Source organism: Helianthus annuus, chromosome 14 (assembly GCF_002127325.2).
Source record: "Helianthus annuus cultivar XRQ/B chromosome 14, HanXRQr2.0-SUNRISE, whole genome shotgun sequence".
Lineage (NCBI taxonomy): Eukaryota > Viridiplantae > Streptophyta > Magnoliopsida > Asterales > Asteraceae > Helianthus > Helianthus annuus.
In genome coordinates this window covers 9,722,996-9,732,693 of record NC_035446.2, presented here as the reverse complement: position 1 = coordinate 9,732,693, position 9,698 = coordinate 9,722,996, and the positions used below count along the sequence as shown (strand labels likewise).

General features: G+C 41.7%; 2 protein-coding genes across 2 annotated transcripts; both read left to right on the top strand.

Annotated features, from left to right (window-relative positions):
• Positions 1-3,616: 3,616 nt before the first annotated feature.
• LOC110906392 lies at positions 3,617-6,073 on the top strand. The gene is made up of 3 exons (XM_022151532.1): positions 3,617-4,607; positions 4,725-5,729; positions 5,808-6,073. The coding sequence occupies exons 1-3, from the start codon at positions 3,617-3,619 to the stop codon at positions 6,071-6,073; spliced, it is 2,262 nt and encodes a 753-aa protein (XP_022007224.1).
• Positions 6,074-8,308: 2,235 nt separating this feature from the next.
• LOC110906394 lies at positions 8,309-8,884 on the top strand. Its single transcript, XM_022151533.1, has one exon. It carries the CDS (start codon positions 8,309-8,311, stop codon positions 8,882-8,884), a length of 576 nt encoding a protein of 191 aa, XP_022007225.1.
• The last annotated feature ends 814 nt before the right edge of the window (positions 8,885-9,698 follow it).

Here is a 9,698-nt window from a genome sequence, read left to right as displayed (position 1 = left end):
TTAACGAACCTACAATGATCTAAATAGTTCCAAACCAGACTAACAAGATCACCTAACTAAACAACCAATCACAACCAAGACAAGCACACAAATTCATAAACAATCACAAAAAAGGAATATGTAAATCATCCCAATTTAATCATTAGTCAAAACCAAATAATCAAAAAATTAAATCATAGTTCATCTAGGCCTAGGTAGTATGAAAAGTCTAGCTACTCATGATCAAAAACGAACCAAAAATAAATTTAAAGCAAGTCCAATCAGAAAACATGTCTATAATATTGAAGGTTAGATAAAAACCAAAACAATAAACAAGTCTAACCAAAACAAGTTTCAAACTTTAATCTTGTTTCTCCAATCACAAGCTTCCTCTTTGAATTCTTCTCTCAAAATCGTCCCTCAAGATCACGTCTGTTATTGCAGTCGTGTGCCTTGCTGCCGTCCAATTTAATTGTCACAATATATCTTATGCTTTTATTATTGCCTTCCACCTCCACTAGGTTATTGGTTTTAAAAGCCCAACAGAACAAAAAAAAAAACTCCCACTATTTCATTCAGCTGGTTAACTTTTAGGCCCACTTCTTCTAAAGATTTTCGAAAATAATAGGGGCACCCCCTTATAAAGAAATTTGTCTCATGTTCTCCCCCCAAAAATTAATAGAGTAGCCTCCTTTTTGTATATACTCAAAACATTCTTTAAATCCTAGTTCAATGGCCCAATGACAACCCATGAATCCTTGCCAAAGTTGCTCCAACGATTGTCTAGTATAGTTAAGTTAGGATATCATTTAAAAAGCCCACTCTCCATTACCATCCAATATGCACGTGCCTATGATTTAAAACAAGAAAAATAAATGTATCATTTAATTTCTCAGTTAATTGCACATTTACAATTCACAAATAATAAAACATTTTAACCAAATTTAATATAATATCATTATTAACCACTAACCAATAAATGTAATACTTATTCATTAAGCATATTTTATTTCTTTGACATGGCATCATCAAATTTATTATAGACTAAATATATTATTTTAGCTCGTTTTCACTTAAAACCATTCACTTTAAATATGAATCAAATACGAATAGAATTGAAGGCAAACAACCTTAAAACTACTAAAAAATTTAGGAATTTCATATATAAATATGTATATTTTAGACCACATCAAAGATATTCCCGTGGTGAAAGAATTCCCCGAAGTCTTTCCTGAAGACTTGCCGGGATTACCATCGCAACTACATGTTGAGTTTCACATCAACTTGGTGCCGGGAGCTGCACCCGTAACCAAGTCTCCATATCGATTAGCACCTTCTGAAATGCAAAAGCTATCCACACAACTTCAAGAGTTGGTGGATAAGGGATTCATTAGACCAAGCTTCTCGCCTTGGGGAGCTCCAGTTTTATTTGTGAAGTAGAAAGACGGAACTTTCAGAATGTTTATAGATTACCGAGAGTTGAATAAACTCACCATCAAGATTCGATATCCACTACTGAGGATTGATGACTTATTCGACCAACTACAAGGTTCGAGCTTCTACTCCAAGATAGACTTAAGGTCTGCTTATCATCGGTTGCGGTTACAAGAAGAAAGTGATGAATTGCAAAATACATCCTTTATTCGTGTACAGTTTGTATAGTTTTCCGTTATTTTTAGTTTAGTTTTCGTTAGAATGTGCATACTGTTGATCCAATCGCGTTTTGTAGGTCTTGGTGCTTAAAGCTGCTGGAAACTGAGTAAAACGAGCCAAAATACTAAAATGTCAAGTCCTGGAACGTGTTGGAAAGCTCGGGAGCTGTAACGGAGTCAAAATTCTGGAAAATTGTTTTCTGGCGCCCCGTGACATATTAAGCAAGTCTCTCGTGCCCGGCGAATTTAAGAGCAGATTTTGAGTTATTCAGAGCATTTTGGCACACGAGAATCAATCGGTTGAAGCTTGGAGCATAGGAAAGAAGATCATTCAGGTCTTATCTCCCGATTTTCATTATTTTCTTGTTTTTCAGTACTTTGACCATGAATTCTTGTTTTGAAACTTGTGTTTGGATTTTAGACACCATGTTTTCTGGCTAGAACTTTTGTTACTACCTAGGATAGATGAAAGTTTAATGAAGTCTGGATTTTTAACGGTTTTCTATTGTTTGTGTATGGATTAATCTTTGAAAGTAAAGAACTTTAGAACCTCTAATTTGGTGCGTATGCGTAGTTAGATTTGATTGTTGATTATTTGCTGTTTCACATAAACTTTGGTGGATGTCTTTCATTTAATGAGTTTGTGTTGATTGTTCGTATCTTTACAGGTTCAGGTAATCTTTGGGTAAATCGGCTGATAGCCTTAGAAACAGTAATTAAAATACAATTAGAACTAGATATTCTGCTTAATTTGTCGTTCAGAGGCTCGAGTTTGTTAGTAGGTCTCGATATGATATATATCTAAGATAGGTTTTGAGAGAAGCCGGTCTTAGTTCCCTAATCACACCTGTGTCTATTAAACCAAGTTAGAGTCTAGAGTCGCCTTAGACTTTTGCGCTGAGAGGTAGATTGTCTTATTAGGGCACTTTTAGAGACGTTAGAGGACTGAGAGGAAGTCTAACAACCAGTGTTCATAACAGCCTTGTAGAGTCTCACAGGTTTCTTCCTGATAAGGGTCGGGAGGTCTTAGTAGAGATTTCTTAGGGTTTAGTACATAAAGATCCCGGTTCCATACCACTTTAGTACCGTTAGAAATCCATTCCTAGTTAAACCGGATTCTAGCCTAGGTAGTCGTTAATCTCTATTGAATCAAACCTTAGTTCTTATTCCTGTCGTAGTTTAGTTTTATTTTAACTTCAACTCTAGGATTTAGTAAACCCCCCCCCCCTCAATACACAAAAATAGTTAAGTAAGTATCAGTGTCAGTCTAAATAGGGTCTTTAGCGTAGTTAATTAGAGTCTCGTGGGTTCGACATCCGGACTTACTTAGCTTACTAGAGTCGACCGGTTCACTTGCCGGTGAGTAGTTTAGTCGAGTTTAGAGAGTCTAGATTATTACTTGAGTCTAAATTTAGGTTAATTTTATTTGATTCTCATTGAACTACTTCTAGCACATCAAGTTTTTGGCGCCGTTGCCAGGGACTCTTGGCAATTGCGTTAATTACTTTATTTGGATTTCATCTGATATCTTTACGTGCTTTTTGTGTGTTTTTGAGTCGTAGGAGTCTAATTAATTTTAGTGTCTTTTTATTGTTAGAGTCTTTTGTTAGAGTCGTCTTACTTGTTTGTTCTTGGTTTTGTAGTTAATGCCCCATACACGTTCTCAGGGACCAGTAAAGCCGCCGATCGACAAGTCTGCTTTCTCGACATCTAGTTCACAGGTTAGAAAATCTTCCACTTCATCTTCCGCCCCTTCTGACTCTACACTACAATTTAAACCACTAGACATTGACTTCACCCCGAAGTCGTCACCCCACAACTCCCCACGACCATCCTGTTCCCATACACCTAGTCCACCACCAGTTTTCCAAATGGCCGATAATCAAACTATCCACCAACGTTCCACCGCGGGTTTTACCACAAACTCACCCATCACCATCCCCGAAATCACAAATGACAAGTCCTAGCAAATTCCCTCATACATCATGACCGCCATTAATAACTCTTGGCAGTTTCATGGTCGTGATGATGAGGATGCGCCTGCCCATATCAACCGTCTCACCTGCCTTTGCAGCACCTTCAGTATCGAAGGTGTAAATCTTGATGCCCGCTATCTCCAAGTCTTCCCATTCTCAGTTGCTGGCCGCGCAGCCACATGGCTTGATTCGCAGCCGGTAGGTACTTTTACCACTTGGGCTGGACTTAGGGATGCCTTCCTAGCTAAGTATTTCCCACCTACGAAGGCATCTCGCCTTCAAGATCAGATCCATTCATTCCGAATGGAACCTGACGAACGTTATCACTTAGCTTGGGAGAGGTTTCAAACTTTACTCTCACGTTGTTCCCAACATGGGCTGTCTGATTGGGCATTGGTAGAAAAATTTTACAATGGTCTCACCCCTGAGTGTAAGGCCCGATTTGACACCTCTGTAGGAGGCCATCTTATGGGAAAGAAATTTATGGCCGACTGCAATGATCTCTTCGAGATCTTTGCTCATGTTGATATAGATCATAGTGCTACCAGCAGGACTTCAATTCCTGTTACTACTTCCTCATCCGCCCGAGGAGTAAACCAAGTTGTCTCGGATTCAAAGGTAGCATCTCAACTTGATTATATCACCAATGACTTATTAGAAATTAAGAAGAAGGTCGATGGGTGCGAAGTTTGTAGGGGTGGTCATGACACCGTAGACTGTCCAACACTTACCCTAGAACAGGTAGAGTACATCGCAGGTCAAAACAGGGGTCCAAGTAATCCGTTTAATAATAGTAACTCTAACTGGCGTAGTAATAATTACGGATCCTTCGGTAACCCCCCTGGGTTCCCGTCAGGCCAATATCAAAGCAGGGGGGCAGGTTTCTATTCTAGTGGGGGTTCGGGTCAATCAGGTCAGTTTGCTAGTTCAAGTTCAGGGGGGCAGCTTAGAAGTGAGGGGTCAAACCAAGAGGGTCAGCCTAGGAATGAGGGGTCAAGTGGTAGTTTATCTAGGATAGAGGACCTTCTTTCCTAACTAATAGTTAAGGACTAGGCCACCCAACGTACCTTAGAAGAACATGCCACATTCCTCAAGAATAACCATTCTAATTTCTTAGACCTTCAAAGGCAAGTCGGGGACATTGCACGCCAATTGCAAGAACGACCTGCCGGTCAATTTTCGAGAAACACAAAGCCGAACCCGTCTGGCACATTGAAGGCAATTTCGACCCGTAGTGGTAGGATCTTAGGAGAGGTAGTGAGACCTGAGAGTATAGAGGTAGAGAAAGAGGAGCCCGTAGATGAAGAGATTGAGATGGAGGCTCCCGGTAAAGTGCAACCTAGGTTAATCCCAGCAAGTAGCCCACACACCGGGGGGCCTCAAGTCGAGAATAGTGTAGAAAAACGACCCACACAAATCGTTCCATCACCCACTGTTGATCTTTCCCATGCTCCATACCCGTCTCGTCTTAAAAACCAAACTTACTCTAAAGAGTACGGGAAATTCTTAGAGATCTTTAAGAAACTTAGGGTCAACCTTCCGTTCATAGAAGCCCATCAATCTATGCCTAAGTACGTAAAATTCTTAAAGGACCTTTTAAAGAGTAAGGATAGGTTAGGAGAGGTCTCTAACATTCCCCTTAGTGGAGGATGTTCTGCCGTAGTTTTGAACAAGGTCCCGGAAAAATTGACCGATCCGGGCCTTTCCACCATTCCATGCTTGTTTGGGAGTGATACCGAGTGTAGGGCCCTAGCCGATTTAGGAGCAAGTATAAACCTCATGCCATATTCCATGTACGAGAGGTTAGGCCTAGGAGAGTTATCCCCTACACGCATGTCTTTGTCCTTAGCAGATAGATCAGTGAAGTATCCACGTGGCATAATCGAAAACCTTCTAGTTAAAGTTGACAAATTCATCTTTCCCGTAGACTTTGTCATTCTTGATATGGAAGCTGATGAGAAAGTTCCTATCATTCTAGGACGCCCCTTCTTATGTACCGCCAAGGCTATCATTGATGTCTTCAACGGTAAGATTACACTCCAAGTCGGTGAGGAGAGAGTCACTTTCAAGATAGCATGTTCTATGGAACATCCTAACGGTTCCGAAGATCTTAGTAGTCCTTGTCATTCGGTCTATTTCATAGAGTCTTTTCTATCATGTGTCGACCATTGCTTTGACTATATTAGTGGAGCCGATCTAGTAGAGGGTAAAGTAGAGGAGGTAGTTGAGAAAGTAGAGGAAATTGTGAGTGAGAATGAGGGAGGGGACGAGACCGAGTGGGTCCCCGAAGTGTTGGAATTGAGTGAAGTGAAGAGTGAGATCGAGAGTACACCCGTAGAGAAACCCGCCCCATTAGAGCTCAAGGTTCTTCCATCCCATTTAGAGTATGCTTTCCTTGGTGAGGGATCCGCTTTTCCCATCATTATTTCATCTAAGTTAGAGGAGGGGAAAAGGGTAGGTTATTAGGGGTGTTGAGAGAGAATAGGGAGGCCATTGCATGGCGACTTTCGGATACAAGGGCATAAGCCCCGCCTATTGTACCCACCGGATATTCATGGAAGATGATTATAAGCCGGTGGTGCAACCTCAACGACGCCTTAATCCGAATATGCAAGAGGTTGTTAAGAAGGAAGTGCTTGAGTTGTTAGATGCCGGGGTGATATACCCTATTTTCGACTCACCATGGGTTAGTCCGACCCAAGTTGTCCCGAAGAAGGGTGGGATGACCGTGATCATGAATGAAAAGAACGAATTAATCCCTTCTCGTACCATGACCGGTTGGCGTGTGTGCATCGACTACCGCAAGTTGAATGACGCTACCCGGAAAGACCATTTCCCCTTGCCATTTATTGACCAAATGTTGGAGCGTTTAGCGGGTAAACAGTTCTACTGTTTTCTCGATGAATTTTCAGGTTATTTTCAGATCCCAATCGCACCAGAGGATCAAGATAAAACGACATTCACATGCCCTTATGGCACTTATGCGTATCGCCGTATGCCTTTCGGGTTATGCAACACTCCGTCTACATTCCAAAGATGCATGGTTGCTATATTCCAAGACATGTTTGAGACTTCTATAGAGGTTTTCATGGATGATTTCTCGGTTTATGGTACTACTTTCGATCAGTGTCTTCTTAATCTTGATAGGATGCTTAAGAGATGTATAGAGACAAACCTTATGCTTAATTAGGAGAAATGTCACTTTATGGTGATGGAAGGGATAGTCTTCGGTCACAAAGTGTCTAGAGAGGGAATAGAGGTGGATAGGGCCAAGATAGATACCATAAGTAGATTTCCTCCACCCACTAGTGTCAAGTCCATTCGTAGCTTCCAAGGTCATGCGGGCTTTTATAGGCGTTTCATTAAGGATTTTTCTAAGATCACGTGCCCCATGAACCGACTTCTAGAGAAGGATGTACATTTCGTCTTTAACGAAGAGTGCATTAAAGCCTTTGAATTTTTGAAGGAGAAACTTATTAGTGCCCCTATCCTTGTTTCGCCTAATTGCAACTTGCCCCTTGAGCTCATGTGCGATGCGAGTGATTATGCCGTAGGTGCAGTATTGGGTCAAAGAATCAAGAAACATTTCCATCCAATCTACAACGAGAGAAAAACTTGAAATGATGCTCAAGAGAACTATACCACCATGGAAAAAGAACTCATAGTCGTAGTATTTGTGTTTGATAAGTCTCGCTCATAACTTGGGCTTTCCAAAACCACCGTTTTCACTGACCACGCCGCGTTGCGCTTTCTTTTCCAAAATAAGGACGCCAAGCCACGCCTCATTAGATGGATTCTTTTGCTCTCCGAGTTCGACATTGAAATTAGGGATAAAAAGGGAGCAGAGAACGTAGCCGCCGACCATTTGTCACGCTTAGAGGATCCTAAGAGAGAGGAGGTTCGTGAGGATTCGATAGGAGACACTTTTCCTCATGAAACCATAGCTTTTGTTAGAGCCGAGGTAGAGGGGTTGCCATGGTTTTCGGATTTGGCAAATTACTTAGCAAACGGTGACATTGTGAAGGATATGTCCCACCAAAAAAAGAAGAAGTTTCTTAGGGATGCTAGGAAATACATTTGGGATGACCCGCACCTTTTTAGGATAGGTGGTGATCGAGTGCTTAGGAAGTGTGTTTCGAAAGAGGATGGAATGGATATCCTTAGACATGTGCATGAGGGTTTAATGGGAGGCCATCACGGGCCGAATGTCACCGCACAAAAGGTTTTTGATAGTGGCTTTTATTGGCCAACGGTAGTTCGAGATGCTATAGAGTTTGTTAGGACATGTGACCGTTGCCAACGTACCGGCAACATCTCATCCAAGGATGAAATGCCCCAAAATCCCATCCAAGTTCTTGAAGTCTTTGACGTTTGGGGTATTGATTTCATGGGACCATTCCCCTCATCGAGTGGGAATAGGTACATCCTCGTGGCCATTGACTATGTCTCAAAGTGGGTGGAAGCTCAAGCTTTGCCTACTAATGATGCCCGAGTGGTGGTGAGATTTCTAAAGAAGTTATTCACACGCTTCGGAGTTCATAAGCCATCATAAGTGACCGTGGTATGCATTTTTGCAATTCCGTCATGGAAAAGGCATTAGCACGCTACAGGGTCACTCACCGTCTTTCCACCGCATACCACCCGCAAACTAGTGGCCAAGTAGAGAATGCAAACTGAGGGGTGAAGAGAATTTTAGAGAAAATGGTAGGAAAAAGTAGGAAGGATTGGTCGGAAAAGCTAGACGATGCATTGTGGGCATTCCGCACCGCTTACAAAACACCGTTAGGAACCACGCCCTTCATGATTGTGTATGGCAAAGCGTGCCATCCTCCGGTAGAGTTAGAGCACCGAGCACTATGGGCTTTGAAAACCGTTAACCTTGACCTTACCAAAGCCGCAAGGAGGAGATTCTTTCAAATCCATGAATTAGAGGCCATTGGAGATGCCGCCTATGAACGATCTTGGAGTATCAAAGAAAAGACTAAGGTGTTGCATGATAGGAGGTTGCGACAGTTGAAGGAGTTTAAGGTAGGGGATAAAGTGATTTTGTTCAATTCGAGATTGAAATTGATAGCAGGGAAGTTGAAATCGAGATGGACCAGACCATATGTGGTAAAGGAGGTGTTTCCATACAGTACCATCGAGTTGTATGACGAAGTTGATAAAGGTTCGTGGAAGGTAAATGGTCATCGATTGAAACATTACTTAGGAGGTCCTATTGATACCATCGAGGACGAAGAAATTCCTCTAGAGGACCCACCCACCTTCATAGAATAGTGAGTTAAGAAAGGCTTCGTTTGTAGAGTATGTACCGTTTGTATTTTCGTTAATTTTTCGTAGTTTTTCGTAGCTAATGGTCGTTGTTGGTAGTTTTCCGGGTCTTGTTTTGTGTTTTGAGTCTTTTGCAGGAATGCATTACCAAGGATTTACAGAGATTTGCGAGAAAAATGAGGTTCCAGATAAGTTTCAAGTGTTAGAAAAATTTTTGGTTGCTTTTGGGTGGTTTGGGAAAAATGCCCATTGGCGGGTGGCGAGGAACTCAAAACATCTGTGGCGACCCGCCAGGCATTCAAAACTATTGGCGCAATTTCACAAGGTGGCGGGACGCGACATATATACCTTTGCAGGTCGCGGCCCGCCAGGAAGTATATCTGCAGCCGATACCCCTTATTCCCCCAATTTCGAATTGTTTGACCTATTTTCTTTCTTCCCCATCGCCGAAACCCCCCCCCCCCCCCCTTAAACCACCTTTCTTCACCGTCAAACCACCATTATCACCCATAATCACATCACCATTCTCTGTATAACCTTCACACATTAGATTTTAACCATCATTCTACCATTATTCACCAAAAAATCGGATTTTGCTTTGGCTTTAAAGTTCACCCGAAAATTGTTCTAGTTCTTTTTGTTTCTCTCGAATCTTAGATATGTTTTTCCATAATTTTTGTACTTTGAGTCAGTGATTTAAGTTTTAAGTAAGATTAGTGTTAATTTCGGGTTAGGTTTTTTTTAGTCGGGTCTTCAGTAATGTCTTGCGATGGTTTGAGGTTGCGGATGGATATGATTTGGGTATTTCAGCAGAACATAG